The 19,265-nt window shown below is 44.2% G+C and overlaps 1 protein-coding gene across 7 annotated transcripts in view; it reads right to left on the bottom strand.

Annotated features, from left to right (window-relative positions):
* Positions 1–19,265, bottom strand: part of LOC139534649 (TBC1 domain family member 14-like) — a 65,175-nt gene that overhangs the window by 43,891 nt on the left and 2,019 nt on the right. For 4 of the 7 annotated variants that reach the window (XM_071333949.1, XM_071333952.1, XM_071333948.1 and 1 more), the window contains one exon: positions 15,082–15,805. In XM_071333949.1, coding sequence (XP_071190050.1) covers positions 15,082–15,805 — 724 coding nt within the window. Of the gene's footprint in view, positions 1–10,858; positions 11,177–15,081; positions 15,806–15,910; positions 16,231–19,265 lie in introns of those variants that run through there. The other 3 variants (XM_071333951.1, XM_071333950.1, XM_071333953.1) reach the window with 3 other exon arrangements.

The raw sequence follows: 19,265 nt of genomic DNA, 5'->3' as shown, positions 1-19,265 counted from the left end.
AAGCACACTAGTGGAATTCATGGATTTAAACAAAGCCACACAACGAACCAGTGGACTTTTAAAGACCCAGCTAAACCATATGAGGACTGGAGCAGGACAGTAACAGAGCAGGACGGGGTCAGCGACAGAGCAGGACGGGGTCAGCGACAGAGCAGGACGGGGTCAGCGACAGAGCAGGACGGGGTCAGCGACAGAGCAGGACGGGGTCAGCGACAGAGCAGGACGGGGTCAGCGACAGAGCAGGACAGTAACAGAGCAGGACGGGGTCAGCGACAGAGCAGGACGGGGTCAGCGACAGAGCAGGACGGGGTCAGCGACAGAGCAGGACAGGGTCAGCGACAGAGCAGGACAGGGTCAGCGACAGAGCAGGACAGGGTCAGCGACAGAGCAGGACAGGGTCAGTGACAGAGGACTAGGCTACACCTCCATTTAAAATAACATCTTGACTTAAAGTAGGTAAACTAGAGCACAGCGTAAGGAAGATAATAATCTGTGGGGTTGGCATTAAAGAGGCAATCCACAGCTGAAATAATAAAGTAGGCCATCCTCCCACTGTTTTGGTAAAAAGCTGAGGGATAGGGCTGGAGAAATGTAACCACTCTCAAATTCATAGACAGGGCTATTAATGCAATGACTACTATCCATGGTATCAACATTATCGTTTTAACCATGTTGAGGCTTCTACATTGTAGTAAAACAAGCTTATATTTTGCGTTCTGAAGGGGTACAACTGTTGATCTAGGATGGAAAGGTATTTCTCAAGGTATAATCTTCAAGAATCAATGGGTTACATATCATTCATTTATAAGTCTGGCTAATCATTTACTAGAAATTAAGTCTGGCAATTAAGTCTTATTCAATAAAGGAAAATGTTCTCACGTGTTCCATTGGACACAACAGTTTGTAGTAGAGGTCGACCGATTAAATCGGAATGGCCGATTAATTAGGGCCGATTTCAAGTTTTCATAACAATCGGTAATCGGCATTTTTGGACACAGATTATGGCCGATTACATTGCACTCCATGAGGAGACTGCATATTCAGTTAATATTGCCTGCTAACATGAATTTATTTTAACTAGGGAAATTGTGTCACTTCTCTTGCGTTCTGTGCAACAGAGTCAGGGTATATGCAGCAGTTTGGGCCGCCTGGCTCGTTGCGAACTGTGTGAAGACCAACTTCGCCAAACGGGGGATGACTTAACAAAAGCGCATTTGCGAAAAAAGCACAATCGTTGCACAAATGTACCTAACCATGAACATCAATGCCTTTCATAAAATCAACCCACAGAGGTATATTTTTTTAAACCTGCATATTTAGTTAAAAGAAATCCAGGTTAGAAGGCAATATTAAACTAGGGAAATTGTGTCACTTCTCTTGCGTTAATTGCACGCAGAGTCAGGGTATATGCAACAGTTTGGGCCGCCTGGCTCATTGCGAACTAATTTGCCAGAATTTTATGTAATTATGACATAACTTTGAAGTTTGTGCAATGTAACAGGAATATTTAGATTTATGGATGCCACCCGTTAGATAAAATACAGAACGGTCCCGTATTTCACTGAAAGAATAAACGTTTTGTTTTCGAAATGATAGTTTCTGGATTTTACCATATTAATGACCTAAGGCTCATATTTCTGTGTGTTATGTACTATTTAAGTCTATGACTTGATAGAGCAGTCTGACTGAGCGGTGGTAGGCAGCAGGCTCGTAAGTATTCATTCAAACAGCACTTTCGTGCGTTTGCCAGCAGCTCTTCCCTGTGCTTCAAACATTGAGCTGTTTATGACTTCAAGCCTATCAACTCCCGAGATTAGGCTGGTGTAACCGATGTGAAATGGCTAGCTAGTTAGCGGGGTGCGCGCTAATAGTGTTTCAATTGGTGACGCAACTCTCTCTGAGACCTTGGAGTAGTTGTTACCCTTGCTCTGCAAGGGCCACGGCTTTTGTGGAGCGATGGGTAACGATGCTTCGAGGGTGGCTGTTGTCTGTGTGTTCCTGGTTCGCGCCCAGGTAGGAGCGAGGAGAGGGACGAAAGCTATACTGTTACACTGGCAATACTAAAGTGCCTATAAGAACATCCAATAGTCAAAGGTTAATGAAATACAAATGGTATAATAGAGAAAAATACTCCTATAATAACTACAACTTCTTACCTGGGAATATTGAAGACTCATGTTAAAAGGAACCACCAGCTTTCATATGTTCTCATGTTCTGAGCAAGGAACTTAAATGTTAGCTTTCTTACATGGCACATATTGCACTTTTACTTTCTTCTCCAACTCTTTGTTTTTGCATTATTTAAACCAAATTGAACATGTTTCATTTTGGTTTTGGTTCATATTTGAGGCTAAATTGATTTTATTTATGTATTATATTAAGTTAAAATAAAAGTGTTAATTCAGTATTGTTGTAATTGTCATTATTACAATTAAATAAAAAGCGGCATCTGCTTTTTTTGGTCCTCCAATAATCGGTATCGGCGTTGAAAAATCATAATCGTTCGACCTCTAGTTTGTAGTACCGAGTACTGCCGACTGGATAAGACGTTCTTAGGCTAAGAGAAGGACAGTCAGAACAGTATGTTTAGCTGGGCTGGATGATGTTTAGAACCAAAACGCAAGTGGTCTTCATATCCTTTAATAATACTGCACTTAGCTTTTTCATTTCACCATCAACATAGTGCTTCAGGATACACAAAGAGACAATGGCTGGCTTCAATTTAAAAAAAACTGGAACCGAGAGTGAAAAGAGCCAATTTCCTTGTCGTTAATAGAGGTGAGATAACAGCCTATAAAATGGCATGATGCCATCCAGTTCATTTCCTGTTTTCCGGTGGAGTGAGCTTCTCTTTTCTGTTAGCCAAAGTGCTAACAGACCGGTAAGGTTACTACCAATGGTTAGAAAGCAGAACCTTTAGAGTCATCACTGGAGTCAGAGTGAAAAGCAATTCCGGATAAAAAAAACACTGGATAAAAAAAAGAAAGTTATTTATTTAGTTCGTGACATAAGTCCTTTTAATTTAAATGGATGACTAAGTTACTATGAGCACAAATGACCAACCCAGAAAGTATATTATGAATAAGGAATATTAGGGCGGCAGGTAGCCTAGTGGTTAGAGCGTTGGGCCAGTAACCGAAAGGTTGCTAGATCAAATCCCTGAGCTGACCAGGTAAAAATATGTCGTTCTGCCCCTGAACAAGGCAGTTAACCCACTGTTCCTAGGCCGTCATTGAAAATAAGAATTTGTTCTTAACTGACTTGCCTAGATAAATAAAATGTTTCATGAATAATGAATCCACTACCCATACAGCACCGTAACTCTGGAAAGGTAACGTTAGGACAACCTCAAATTCACTGTAACAAAGCATTTTACTTTGTGGCACGTCGTTGACCACATATCCAATAATCAATACCTGCTCCCTGACTCTCACACAGACAGCTGGCAAAATGTGTCGATGATTGAATCAAAACTGCAGAGTGAGGTACACCATAACCTGTTGGTCAGTTTATCACCCGAGAGACTCTGGAGGATACCGGTGAGAGAATGACGGCTGTTTGATATGACCGGTTTGACCCCTGACCCACCCTAATGGAACCAGTCTTAACTGGCTTCAAAACGTAGAGATACAGGACAGGGCCTTGCTTCTTCCCGTTGTGAAATGTCTCCCTACTTTTCCGGCCTATCGAAGTGTCTAGATGTGTACCCTTGAACCTGCCTAATGGTTGCCAAGACCAACAAGACCGCGGCCAGGAACTAGCCAATGAGTAGTTGGTCTGGCTGAAAAACAATCTCACTCTACTTCAAAGCACACTGCAAAAAAAATTACTGCACTAGACAAACAGAACTTCTAGCCAGTTCAAAGTAACCTACAATGACATTCAGATGTCCTTCATCGTTACATAAAAGAAGAAGAGGGACCTGCTACTTCTTAAAAAGGCAGGAGAGAAAATGCAATGACGTGGATGAGAGGCAAAGATGTGGATTATCATTGGCACCGGTGCCATTCTGGCTTTCACAACTAACTCAAAACTGTAGTTTATATCTGAAAGGTCTCTAAAAGCTAGCTTGGTTAGCTTAACTAGACCTACCAGTGGTCACCATTGTTTGACTTCCCAGTCTGGTTAGTTAACCAGGCTATATAGAGAAGAAAAATAGAAAGAAACCTCTGAATCAGGGAGGTGCCGGAGGGCTGCCTTAATAGACATCTATGTCGTCGGCGCTGGGGGGGGTTTAACTGCCTTGCTCAAGGGCAGAACGGCATATGTTTATCACCTTGCCAGCTTGGGGATTCGAACCAGCGACCTCTTGGTTACTGGCCAACACTCTTAACCCCTAGACTACATGCTGCCAGGCATTGTTTGAACCGGAACATTCTGCACCTTTGTGAAATTGGTAACTCCAGTTGCCCAAGTGAAGGTTCATGACCATTATCGGTGATCTGTCTGATTATTCTGGGTCCAGGGAACAACATCAAATCAAATTGCAACAAACATGCAACAATTTCAAAGACTTTACTGAGTTACAGTTCATACAAGGAAATCAGTCAATAGAAATAAATTAGGCCCTAATCTATGGATTTCACATGACTGGGCAGGGGCTCAGCCGTGGGTGGGCCTGGGAGGGCATAGGCCAACCCACCAGCTAATCAGAATGAGTTGTTACCCACAAAAGGGCTTTATTACAGACGGAAATACTCCTCACTCGGACGATCCCGCAGGTGAAGATGCCGGATGTGGAGGTCCTGGGGTGGCATGGATACACATGGTCTACGGTTGTGAGGCCGGTTGGACGTACTGCCAAATTCTCTAAAATGACATTGGAGGTGATTTAGGGTAGAGAAATTAAGATAAAATTCTCTGGCAACAGCTCTAGTGGACATTCCTACAGTCAGCATACCAATTGCACGCTCCCTCAAAACGTGAGACATCTCTGGTATTGTGGGACAAAATTGCGCATTTTAGAGTGGCCTTTTATTGTCCCCAGCACAAGGTACACCTGTGTAATGATCATGCAGTTGAATTTAATCAGCTTCTTGATATGCCGCACCGGTCAGGTGGATGGATTATCTTGACAAAGGAGAAATGCTCACTAACAGGGATGTAAACAAAATTTGTGCCAAATATTTGAGAGAAATATGCTTTTTGGACATTTTCTGGGATCTTATATTTCCGGTCATGAAACATGGGACCAACACCTTACATGTTGCGATGATATTTTTTCAGTGTAGATAAATGACAGGTGAGGTGCCTATGTATCGCCAGTATGCACAAAATGTTCCTTCAAACTTATCATGCCTTATCAAGAAACATGTTTTGTGACGCACGAACGCACCTTCACAATGAGGGCACGCGTCACCTTCATGCCAAACACTTCATGTTTTCCATTCTAATGCAAGCAAGCAATAGAAAACATTTGACAAGGTGGTCGATGTGACGACAAAAACGTGGACATAAAAAAAAATGTTTTGAATCTGCCAAACTTTTATTTTCGTTTCTCATCATGAAGAATATCATTACACAACCCTCTTTTGCTTGCTGGACCTCATCCTTGGTTAAATGTCAGAAAGGGGTGTGGACGGAACAGCAACGTGCACTAGGGGCTGTGTGGACGGGAACAGCAACGTGCACTAGGGGCTGTGTGGACGGAACAGCAACGTGCACTAGGGGCTGTGTGGACGGAACAGCAACGTGCACTAGGGGCTGTGTGGACGGAACAGCAACGTGCACTAGGGGCTGTGTGGACGGAACAGCAACGTGCACTAGGGGCTGTGTGGACGGAACAGCAACGTGCACTAGGGGCTGTGTGGACGGAACAGCAACGTGCACTAGGGGCTGTGTGGATGGGAACAGCAACGTGCACTAGGGGCTGTGTGGACGGAACAGCAACGTGCACTAGGGGCTGTGTGGACGGAACAGCAACGTGCACTAGGGGCTGTGTGGACGGAACAGCAACGTGCACTAGGGGCTGTGTGGACGGAACAGCAACGTGCACTAGGGGCTGTGTGGACGGAACAGCAACGTGCACTAGGGGCTGTGTGGACGGAAACTTGGTTGGTGGTGGGTCTTACAGCAGCATGGCTGCTTGTTCCCAAACATAATGCCAATAAAAAGATAACGCACCAGGCTCGGCAGCCACTGACACAGTAACAACGCACCAGGCCCGGCAGCCACTGACACAGTAACAACGCACCAGGCTCGGCAGCCACTGACACAGTAACAACGCACCAGGCCCGGCAGCCACTGACACAGTAACAACGCACCAGGCCCGGCAGCCACTGACACAGTAACAACGCACCAGGCCCGGCAGCCACTGACACAGTAACAACGCACCAGGCCCGGCAGCCACTGACACAGTAACAACGCACCAGGCCCGGCAGCCACTGACACAGTAACAACGCACCGGGCCCGGCAGCCACTGACACAGTAACAACGCACCGGGCCCGGCAGCCACTGACACAGTAACAACGCACCGGGCCCGGCAGCCACTGACACAGTAACAACGCACCGGGCCCGGCAGCCACTGACACAGTAACAACGCACCGGGCCCGGCAGCCACTGACACAGTAACAACGCACCGGGCCCGGCAGCCACTGACACAGTAACAACGCACCGGGCCCGGCAGCCACTGACACAGTAACAACGCACCGGGCCCGGCAGCCACTGACACAGTAGCAACGCACCGGGCTGTGCGTTGAAAAACCCCTCATCCATGGGGTTTTTCATTATTTGCACTATTACCTACATTGTATAATAATAGTGAAGACAGCAAAACTATGAAATAACACACATGGAATCATGCAGTAACCAAAAAAGTATTACAACATTTTTTATATCTTTTATTTGAGATTCTTCAAAGTAGCCACAGCTTTGCACACTCCTGGCATTCTCTCAACTAGATTCATGAGGTAGTCACCTGGAATGCATTTCAATTAACAGGTGTGCCTAATTAAAAATGTATTTGTGGAATTTTTATGCGTTTGAGCCAATCAGTTGTGTTGTGACAAGGTAGGGGTGGTATACAGAAGATAGCCCTATTTGGTTAAAGACCAAGTCCATATTATGGCAAGAACAGCTCAAATAAACAGAGAAACGACAGTCCATTACTTCAAGACATGAAGGTCAGTCAATACGAATAATTTTAAGAACTTTGAAAGTTTCTTCAAGTGCAGTCGCAAAAACCATCAATGGTGAAACTGGTTTTCATGAGGACCACCACAGGAAAGGAAGACCCAGAGTTACCTCTGCTGCAGAGGATACATTCATTAGAGTTACCAGCCTCAGACATTGCAGCCCAAATAAATGCTTCACAGAGTTCAAGTAACAGACATCTCAACATCAACTGTTCAGAGGAGACTGTGTGAATCAGGCCTTCATGGTCAAATTGCTGCAAAGAAACCACTACTAAAGGACACCAATAATGAAAAGAGACTTGCTTGGGCCAAGAAACACGAGCAATGGACATTAGACTGGTGGAAATCTGTCCTTTGGTCTAATGAGTCCATATTTGAGATTTTGGGTTCCAACCGCAGTGTCTTTGTGAGACGCCGAGTATGTGAACGGATGATCTCCGCATGTGTGGTTCCAACCGTGCAGCATGGAGGAGGAGGTGTTGTGGTGCGATGGTGCTTTACTGGTGACACTGTCGGTGATTCATTTAGAATTCAAGGCACACTTAACCAGCATGGCTACCACTGCAATCTGCAGCAATACGCCATCCCATCTGGTTTGCGCTAAGAGGGACTATTTGTTTTTCGCCTGGTCAATGACCCAACACCTCCAGGCTGTGTAAGGGCTATTTGACCAAGAAGGAGAGTGATGGAGTGCTGCATCAGATGACCTGGCCTCCACAATCACCCAACCTAGTCTAGTATACTTCAATGTAGAACATTTTAAAAATAAAGAAAAACCCTTGAATGAGTAGGTGTGTCAACTTTTGACTAGTACTGTGTAAATGTATATCATATCACGTGTATATAGTACCGGTCGGAAAATATTCAGACCCCTTGACTTTTTCCACATTGTTATGTTACAGCAAAATGAATTAAATACAAAATCCTCAGCAGTCTACACACCATACCCCATAATAACAAAGCGAAAACAGGTTTTTAGAAATGTATTAAAACTACAGAAAGAGAAATACCTTATTTACATAAGTATTCAGACCCTTTGCAATGAGACTCAAATTGAGCTCAGGTGCTTCAAGTTTGCATTGATCATCATTGAGATGTTTCTACAACTTGATTGGAGTCCACCTGTGGTAAATGTAATTGATTGGACATGATTTGGAAAGGCACACACAGTGTGACAGTGCATGTCAGAGCAACAACCAAGCCATGAGGTCAAAGGAATTGTCTGTAGAGCTCCGAGACAGGATTGGGTCAAGGCACAGATCTGGGCAAGGGTACCAAAAAATGTCTGCAGCATTGAAGGTCCCCAAGAACAGAGTGGCCTCCATCATTCCTAAATGGAAGAAGTTTGGAACCACTAAGACTCTTCCTAGAGCTGGCCGCCCGGCCAAACTGAGCAATCGGGGGAGAAGGGCCTTGATCAGGTGACCAAGAACCCGATGGTCACTCTGACAGAGCTCCAGAGTTCCTCTGTGGAGATGGGAGAACCATCCCTGCAGCACTCCACCAATCAAGTCTTTATGGTAGAGTGACCGGACAGAAGCCACTCCTCAGTAAAAGGCAGATGACAGCCCGCTTGGAGTTTGCCAAAAGGCACCTAAAAGACTCTCAGGCCATGAGAAACAAGATTCTCTGGTCTGATGAAACCAAGATTGAATTCTTTGGCCTGAATGCCAAGCATCACGTCTGGATGAAACCTGGCACCATCCATATGGTAAAGCATGGTGGTGGCAGCATCATGCTGTGGGGATGTTATGCAGCGGCAGGGACTGGGAGACTAGTCAGGATCGAGGCAAAGATGAACTGAGCAAAGTACAGAAAGATCCTTGATGAAAACCTTCTCCAGAGAGCACAGCACCTCAGACTGGGGCGAAGGTTCACCTTCCAACAGGACAACAACCCTAAGCACACAGACAAGACAACGCAAGAGTGGCTTCTGGACAAGTCTTGGAATGTCCTTGAATGGCCCAGCCAGAGCACGGACTTGAACATCTCTGGAGAGACCTAAGCAGAGAAGAATGGGAGAAACTCCCTAAATACAGGTGTGCCAAGCTTGTAGCATCATACCCAAGAAGACTCAAGGCTGTAATCGCTGCCAAAGGTTCTTCAACAAAGTACTGAGTAAAGGGTCTGAATACTTATGAAAATGTAATATCAGTTATTTGTTTATTTTTTATGTAAAACACTTTTTGCTTTGTCACTCATTTTAGATGAGTATAGCTCTAGACCCCATTTCCTCAGCTGTTAGGGAACCTGTATGACAACGTGATGCAGGAACTCTCTCAAATCAACCCAAACACTGCGACCGGCAAACACACACACACGAAACCCCGTCATTTGAATAAGGAAATATCTAGCATATGGGAATTTGATTATTGACACAACAACAAAACAAGGATAAAAAAATAAACATTGCCCGGGCACGCTGCATCTAAGGATAGATTAGATTCGAATCCAGGCTGCATCACATCCGGCCGTGATTGGGAGTCCCATAGGGCAGCGCACAATTGGCCCAGCGTCGTCCGAGTTTGGCCGAGGTGTCATTGTAAATAAGAATGTTCTTAATTGACTTGCCTAGTTAAATAAAAGGTTAAATTAAAAAAATATATATATTTTAAATATAATTTGTTCTCAATCACCTACCTACCTTCCTGAAGGGAAAATAAATCAATTAGTAAAGAAGGGAGCTAAGCACTAGACAAAGTCTTGAACTGCAGTAACCCCATGATACTACTGCTGTGATGAAAGAACTTGACAGGTGAGGGGCTTGAGTGCAGAGCTGGGTGCTGGAAACACCCAGCTCTGAAACACCTTCACAGAGCATCCTTGACACTGTTCTATTAGGGATGGGGGGGGGGGGGGGGGGCGATTCTGTAGAGCAGGGATAGGCAACATGTTCCTGGGGTGCCCCGCAGATACTGCAGGGTTTTGTTCCAACTAAGCACCACACCTGACCAACTGGGCTAATTGATCAGTTTAGTGATTTCCTAAATTCAACACCCCTGGTCTTCCTGGTTGGTTCAATCCAAAACATGATGTTGCCTACCCCTCCAGGACCGGGGTTGCGGACCCCTCCGGAACCGGGGTTGCCTACCCCTCCGGGACCGGGGCTGCCTACCCCTGGGACCGGGGCTGCCTACCCCTCCGGGACCGGGGCTGCCTACCCCTGTACTAGAGTATCAGAATATTACTTTTGACATTATGTCGATTCTATGACTCCAAGTATCGAGTCTCAAAAAAATATAAAAAATAAATATATCATATATATGAATGTTATTTTTGCTAGGTAGTTAACGTTAGCTAGTGATAGTCGGATGTACCTGCGCCAAAACTTCAGTATTTCTCCTCCTATAGCTTGGCCACAATCTTCTTCTTTAAATGGTGAGCCAACAACAGCACTTATGTCCATCACTGATCAAAACTCAAATATGGCTCAAATATGGCTCTCTCATAACTGCACTAAACAACCAAACAGATGACAGTCATTAACATATCAGAGTAGTAAGAGAATATTCAGGACTTTTCCTCTGCAGGCCATGTTCAACAATGACACCAGGTACAAAGAATCACACTTTGCCTAAACTAAACCCCTTGTTAAGTGTTCTTTCCAAATCGAGCAGCAAACAATGGGTAGAAAACAGAAGTCTAGGATAGACCACTTTAAAGCCAATATGTATACACTATACACAAGCAGGAAAGGTCAGAAAAACCCTCTCATACATACAGACCTGTCAATGAAGAGAAGCAGTGAAGGGGCAGCCATCCAGTCAGTGTGTTCATCCACAACGTACACAATCCTCAATGCCAAAGCAGAACAACCTGTCCACTGTCCACTGAGAAGCTGTTCAGATCCCCAGTAAGGGCAGGACAGTTCTCTTTCAGAAACCCAGAGAGAAAGAGAACTCTGATATGAAGCAGTTCCTCTCATTCAGTCAAGCCTGATGTTCATAGTTGTATCCAGCAGAATAAAGCGACAGAGGGATAGAGACAGCCACATCTCAGACGTAACCCGTGCTGAGCGTGTTCTGTGTCAGAGATCCTTAACCACAGCCCACTCTGCCACCACCCTGCCTTCAGAGTACAGGAGTTTGACTGAGCAAAGGGGGGGGGTAAGAAAGAATGTGCCAGCGTAAACAGAGTTTATTATTTATTTCACTTGTTTTGGCAATGTGAACATACGTTTCCCATGCCAACAAAGCCCTTTGAATTGAGAGAGAGAGCGAGAGAGAGAAAACACAGAGTAAACGATCTGAGGGAGCGGCAGAGCAAAGGAAATCTCCCCAGTAGAGAGAAGAGGGCTACTCAGAGAGCTGAGGAAAACAAGTCTGTGGAGAGGAAGGGGAACTAGCAACAGAGTGAGAGGAAGTGAAAATACCAAAGGGACTGCACTAAACAGCCCTGTTGTGATCGAGAGGGGTGTGAAACCAGCCGTTTAACCACTTAAAAACACTGTCGTACACTTCAGACTAGGTTTTTATGATAATGCTATCAATGACCATAGGACCATACACTGAGTCATTTTAAAAATAGGCCTGAAACCCATCATTACACTAGAGGGAGGCATACAAAACAAACTATGTAAATTGATCTGTTCACACTTGGCAGGCAGCTATTGTTGGCACATGGGGAGATCTCATTTAAATTTGCTGAATGGATTAGAGTGGGATAGGCTGGGATAGAGCTGTGTGTGTGTCTCTCAATTCAAAAGGGCCTTATTGGTTGGGGAAACATATGTTTACATTGCCAAAGCAAGTGAAATAGATAATAAAAATTACTCAAAAGTTTAAGGAATTAGAGAAATGTCAAATGTCATTATGGCTATATACACAGTGTTGTAATGACGTCCAAATAGTTTAAGTAAAAAAGGGAAAATAAAATAATATAGTCTAGGTCCAAAAGGCTTAACAGCTTCTACCCCCAAGCTATAAGACTCCTGAACAGCTATTCAAATGGCTACCCAGACTATTTGCATTCTCCCCCCCTCTTTTACACTGCTGCTACTCTTGTTACCATCTATGCATAGTCACTTTAACTCTACCTACATATTACCTCGACAAACCGGTGCCCCCGCACATCGACTCTGTACCGGTACCCCCTGTATATAGCCTCGCTACTGTTATTTTACTGATGCTCTTAAATTATTTGTTATTTTTATTTACTTAACACTAATTTTTCTTAAAACTGCATTGTTGGCACGTGACAAATACAATTAGATTTTATATTTACAATGGGGTTTGTTCTTCACTGGTTGCCCTTTTCTTGTGGCAACAGGTAACAAATCTTGCTGCTGTGATGGCACACAATGGTATTTCACCCAATAGATATGAGAGTTGATCAAAATTGGATTTGCTGTCTGTGCGTAATCTGAGGGAAATACGTGTCTCTAATAATATGGTCATACATTTGGCAGGAGGTTAGGAAGTGCAGCTCAGTTTCCACCTCATTTTAGGGGCAGTGTGTACAGCCTGTCTTCTCGAGAGCCAGGTCTGCCTACGGCAGCCTCTCTCAATAGTCCATACATAGTCAAAGCTTTCCTTAATTTTGAGTCAGCCACAGGGGTCAGGTATTCTGCCACAGTAGTCTCTGTTTAGGTCCAAATAGCATTCTAGTTTGCTATGTTTTTTTATTCATTCTTTCCAATGTGTCAAATAATTATATTTTTGTTTTCTCATGATTTGGTTGGGTCTAATTGTGTTGCTGTCCTGGGGCTCTGTGGGGTCTGTTTGTGAACAGAGCCCCGGGACCAGCTTGCTTAGGGGACTCTTCTCCAGGTTCATCTCGCTGTAGGTGATGGCTTTATGGAAGGTTTGGGAATCGCTTCCTTTTAAGTGGTAGAATTTAAAGTATTTTTTCTGGATTTTCATAATTAGCGGTATCGGCCTAATTCTGTTCTGTATGCATTATTTGGCGTTTTACATGGAGGATATTTTTTGCAGAATTATGCACGCAGACTCAATTTGGAGAATACAGTGAGTTCAGGTAGTCTTTAATAGTTGATTCTAAGATTAGTATTTGACCATGTATATGTTTTTGCTGTTTGTTATAGAGCCAAAAAGATTGGAGAAGTGGTTTATCCATACATCTCCATTTTGGATAGATAACTCTTCGTGTTGTTTGTTTAGAGTTTAACAATTTTCCCAGAAGCGGTTGATTATATGGATTCTTCATTTACATTCAGCTGATTTCTGACATGCTGTTCCTTATTTTTCCATAGTGTATTTCTCTCTCTCTCTCACCTTCTATTGAGAGAATCACAGGATGAAGTGTGAGATGTGATGAACGGGAGAGTTTGAGTACAGAGGAAACTACCTTTTCCCCCTCTGAGCTTGAGCTCCCGAAATAGATGAAGCCAAAACCCACACACACGTCGTTCATCTGAGCCTAGCGCACCTGCGGAGTGTCTGATGACTGCGATTTGAGGGGAAACAGTGAGGTGACTGGGGTATAGCGGAGGGAGCTAAACGTGAGACCTTTGTAGTTCAACCAGATTGATTAATCAAATCCTACTGTGTGATCTAAATTAGTATTTTATTTCTCCGAGAAATTCCCACACTAACAAGTAGGTTTGCAGGTTTTTTAATTTACCAAAGTTACCGAAATCTTCAGTAATCTATGGCAATCCATGGTAGCTTTGGTCATTTATACTTGGAAATATTTTTTTTATTTTTTTTATCGATATAGATATATATAATTCATTTTTTATACCTGTGCTCATACTGTCCATGAGTTTGTAGTAGATAGAACATATGGTTCAAGAGAAAATAATGAAATTAATGAAAAAAAGCATCTAATCAACAATCACATCTGCAACTCATCCAACTATGGACTTTTTTCACAACTGCTACCAGTCTGACCCCAAAACATTGACAACAAAGACATATTGATACATTATATTTTACTAAGGGTATAAAGGATATTTCATGCTGAAACTCTCATATTAAAACATCAATGATATTCACTGCGTTGACGTTTATATTTAAGATAATGTTTTACAGCGTTGTCATTCTAATTTTGTATTTTTAAAATCGTATGTGATTTGTTGTATTAATTTGACATGCGATATGGCCACACAAGAGGAACAGAGTTAATTAGACACCTGTGATAATCTTTAGTACCCAAAAAGGCCACTAGATGTCTTCTGCTAAATGACTAAAATGTAAATGTACATTTTGGTAACTTTCAAGAAACATTTTATCAGAAGCTCTTATCCAGAGTGACTTACAGGTAGTTTACTGGTAACCATAGTCACAAGGTTCATCACAGTGTGCAGGCTTTTAATCCAACCCTACCAACACACCTGCTACAATGAACGGTTTGTAAAAGTACACCAAAGGTCCTTCAAACATTAACAGACGACTATGTAGATATTGGGTGGGTGTGTGTGTGTTCGCTTCTACGCTTGGAGTGCCTAGCTACGATATTTTCTTTTTAAATGTGACTGAACAATTACGGGGTGTGTTTAGGTGTAGGTAAACAGGTTCCCTATGACTCCAATGCCATCACCTGTCAAGCACAATTTCACGGGGCGTACGGGGAATAAGTTATTCATAGTAAAAGCTGAACCAGCTCTGCTTTTGACCAGTTCACACTGGAGGCTTCAAGCCTGAATGCATTCAACCATCAAATGTTACATAGGTCATATACACTTTACACAAGACAAGTTGACTGTACTGGACTCTGGGAGTGTGGAGAAGTGTGTACACGTTTTGTGAGTTTTTCACAGTAATCTTGAGCAATGTCTTCTTTTGTCATAGTGTGGTATAGTGTGGTATAGTGTGGTATAGTGTGGTATAGCTGTAGAGAAAAGATGAGGTGTGTGTTTACTGTAAGCACTGAATCCTCTCCTAAATCGAGCCTTATGTCAATGGGAGACCTGAGCTTAAAATGCAGTTATGCACACAGACCTAAATAGACTGTCAAAGATCACACAGAGTGATAACTTCCATTGTACCTGTTGAAGAAGCTAGCCAGTGGCCCCAGCCTCTTGGGCCTGCCCTCCTCTGACCCCAGCTGTCCCCGTCGTGGGCTCCACAGATCCCCTCCGATGTCACCGCCCGGCGACGACGACAGAGTGACGTCCGAGAATTGGGCGGCGTCGCCCTCGTCCGTCTCCAGGGTGACGATGGCGCTGGAGTCGGAGGTGACCATGAAGTCCGGGATGTCCTCGTTGGACGCCGACAGCGTGGCCGAGAGCTCCGTGCTCAAGCTCGACACGCTGCACACCGAAATGTCGTCACTGCGGTTAAGGTTTCCCCCTCCTACGCCGCCCATCCCCGTGGTGACGACTCCCACGCCGCCAGCGCCGGACCTTGGGGCGGGGCTGAAGAGGCGCACCGAGTCGTAGCCACTGCGGGGGAAGGTGGAGGACTTGCGAAGGCCAACGCTGTCTCCAGACTGGTCTAAAGAGAGGGTAGCAGGGCCCTGGTCGTTGTGGTTGGAACCCAGGGTAAGACCACAGTCTCCTGCTTGAGTGTGGATGTGCTCGGGGTGGTTGATCTCCAGGGTAGGGATGCCAGAGTCCTGGGAGGCTAGGCTGTGTTGGTCCAGGTCCTGCTCATCGGATCCCTGCTGGGGGTTGCCATAGTGCAGGGAGTGCTGGATGAGGGGGGGCTTGCTGTGGTTATGGTTGTCGGAGCTGACCGTGCCGTTCTCCATTAAGGTACCTCCAGCCACACCTGAAACCAACAAGGAATTACAGACAAGAGTCACTACTAGTAGTGATAATAATATTATGTGATATGGTACAGTGATAGTTGATGGCCTGTAACAAATATTTTTACATTTCAAAGCTTCCATTAATATTCACATATTCTCTTTCAGTACAACATTTTCAAATAACATTTGCCATGGATAGTCAACTCTTACCCTACGAAGTCCGGAGCCTGCTGGTTCTCTGTTCTATATGATAATTAATTGCACACACCTGGTGTCCCAGGTCTAAATCAGTCCCTGATTAGAGGGGAACAATGAAAAAAATGCAGTGGAACTGGCTTATAGGTCCAAGTTAAGTTTGAGGGCTTTGGTTTGACAGGTCAATAGAGCTAAAAAGTCAAGCTCCATTAACCAAACTACTGAGAAAAAGTAGGAGTCTAAAACAAGGATTAGGTTCCCCACAGACCAATCACTGACCCAGAACAGTATATTACCCATGAAAGTAGGAGACACCTCCCATGCCCCTCCTTCCTCCTTCTCCTCCTCCCTCACCACCTCATCCTGACATCAGATAACAGGAACAATAGAGCAGAAACATACAGGGAGGTGAGAGAGGATCCGGCCAGTAACCAGGCTGAAACTGAATCCACAAGCGTAGCCTGAAATGTGAACGAGCGTCTTGTACCATGTGCCTGCCTGGGCCCCTGCAATTAGGCTAAGGCCATATGGGAGTCAAGGGTATAGGGGACCTTACTGTTGAGGTCCAGAAGAGGGAAATAAAGGGTGATATGAAGACCCCTGGGGAGGGAGACTGTCAGAAACACATGCATCATCGCATTTCATGGGAGTCTTAGATATGATTAAAAAAAATGCATTTGTCCAAAAAAAAAAGTAAAACGGTAAGTGAGTGAATTTGTTCTGACAGTGCTTTGCTTGTATTGCATTGACACAAGCTTCTAGAAACCCTTTGACTTGACCACAGTCAAACTACAATTACATTGGAAAGGGCTTGTAAAGTAAGCATTTCACTCTAAGGTCTACACTGGTTGTGTGCGGCGCATGTGACAAATAAAATGATTTGAAAGAGGCACAGACATGCAAAGTTCCAGTGCCGCCAGTGTGTGGAGCTTCCCGACTGGCTGCACCACATGCTGCTTGGAGATGGATCTGATGGAAACTGTCTGTGTGATAAAATACCTCAGTTCAGAGGAGAGTTCAAGGTCTCTGGGCAGAACTGGAAGAGATACTATGCTGCTGCCGCCAGTGTGTGTGTGGAGAGAGCATGTGTAGATAGATACACTGCCCCTGGCACAAAGCAATAGTCACCAAGTGCTACCAGAGAAGAAGAAAAACATGGGAGAATACTGAAAAAAATATATTAAAAACGCAACATGTGAAGTGTTGGTCCCATGATTCATGAGCTGAAATAAAAGATCACAGTAATGTTCCACACGTAGAAAAAGCTTATTTCTCTCAAATTTTGAGCACACGTGTTTACATCCCTGTTAGTGAGCATTTCTCCTTTGCCAAGATAATCCATCCACCTGACAGGTGTATAATATCAAGAAGCTGATTAAACAGCATGATCATTACACAGGTGCACCTTGTGCTGGGGACAATAAAAAGACACTCTAAAATGTGCCGTTTTGTCACACAACACAATGCCACAGATGTCTCAAGTTTTGAGGGAGCATGAAATTGGCATGCTGACTGCAGGAATGTCCACCAGGGTCGTTGCCAGAGAATTGTCGCAATGATCTGTACACAATTCCCGGGAGCTGAAAATGTCCCAGTTCTTCCATGGCCTGCATACATACCAGACATGTCACTCATGTTTGGGATGCTCTGAATCAACGTGTATGACAGCGTGTTCCAGTTCCCGCCAATATCCAGCAACTTCGTACAGCCATTGAAGAGGAGTAGGACAACATTCCACAGGCCACAATCAACAGCCTGATCAACTATGTGAAGGAGATGAGGCAAATGCATGAGGCAAATGGTGGCCACACTAGATAGTGACTGGTTTTCTGATCCACACCCCTACTTTTCTTAAGGTATTTGTCCTCCTGTCTCAGCCTCCAGTATTTATGCTGCAGTAGTTTGTGTCGGGGGGCTAGGGTCAGTTGGTTATATCTGGAGTACTTCTCCTGTCTTATCCAGTGTCCTGTGTGAATTTAAGTATGCACTCTCTAATTCTCTCCTTCTCCCTCTCTCTCGGAGAACCTGAGCCCTAGGACCATACGTCAGGACTACCGGGCATGATGACTCCTTGCTGTCCCCAGTCCACCTGGCCTTGCTGCTGTTCCAGTTTCAACTGTTCTGCCTGCGGTTATGGAACCCCTACCTGTCCCAGACCTGCTGCTTTCAACTCTTAATGATCGGCTATGAAAAGCCAACTGACATTTATTCCTGATTATTATTTGACCATGCTTGTCATTTATGAACATTTTGAAAATCTTGGCTCTCTCTAATTCTCTCCTTCTCTCTCTCTTTCTCTCTCTCGGAGGACCTGAGCCCTAGGACCATACGTCAGGACTACCGGGCATGATGACTCCTTGCTGTCCCCAGTCCACCTGGCCTTGCTGCTATTCCAGTTTCAACTGTTCTGCCTGCGGTTATGGAACCCCTACCTGTCCCAGACCTGCTGTTATCAACTCTTAATGATCGGCTATGAAAAGCCAACTGACATTTATTCCTGATTATTATTTGACCATGCTTGTCACTTATGAACATTTTGGCCATGTTCTGTTATAATCTCCACCCGGCACAGCCAGAAGAGGACTGGCCACCCCTCATAGCCTGGTTCCTCTCTAGGTTTCTTCCTAGGTTTTGGCCTTTCTAGGGAGTTTTTCCTAGCCACCGTGCTTCTACACCTGCATTGCTTGCTGTTTGTGGGTTTAGGCTGCGTTTCTGTACAGCACTTCGAGATATTAGCTGATGTACGAAGGGCTATATAAAATAAACTTGATTTGATTTGTGACCAACAGAGGCATATCTGTTTTCCCAGTCATGTGAAATCCATAGATTAGGACCTAATGAAATGATTTAAATTGACCGATTTCCTTATATGAACTGTAACTCAGTAAAATCTTAGAAATGATTGCATATTGCGTTTATTTTAGTTCAGTATATGTATAAAACCCAATTTAACAGTGATTTCCCACAGACTAAACCCACCTAAAGCCCCAGTAACAGTCCCCATGCAGCTGTAACCTGATCAAGAGGTTATCAAGCGAGTCACACACAGGTTGTTGCTGTGCTACTGAAGCATGTGCTTATTTTAATATCTAAACCCCTCAGCCACCGGAAAGAAGAAAAAAAAAAAAAAAAATTTTTTTTAAATCAACATCCGTTGCCGTGACAACATTGATCATCATTAATCACGATAATGGTTTGTTTAGCCAGCCGGACATTCACCGAGCGGACGAGCGGTAATTCATTTTTATATGTATGAAAATTACACCATATCATTCTTATTCTCTG

This window comes from Salvelinus alpinus, chromosome 11 (genome assembly GCF_045679555.1).
Source record: "Salvelinus alpinus chromosome 11, SLU_Salpinus.1, whole genome shotgun sequence".
In the NCBI taxonomy this organism is placed as follows: Eukaryota; Metazoa; Chordata; class Actinopteri; order Salmoniformes; family Salmonidae; genus Salvelinus; species Salvelinus alpinus.
Note: the sequence above shows the minus strand (reverse complement) of the source record. Positions and strands in the feature narration are given on the sequence as shown.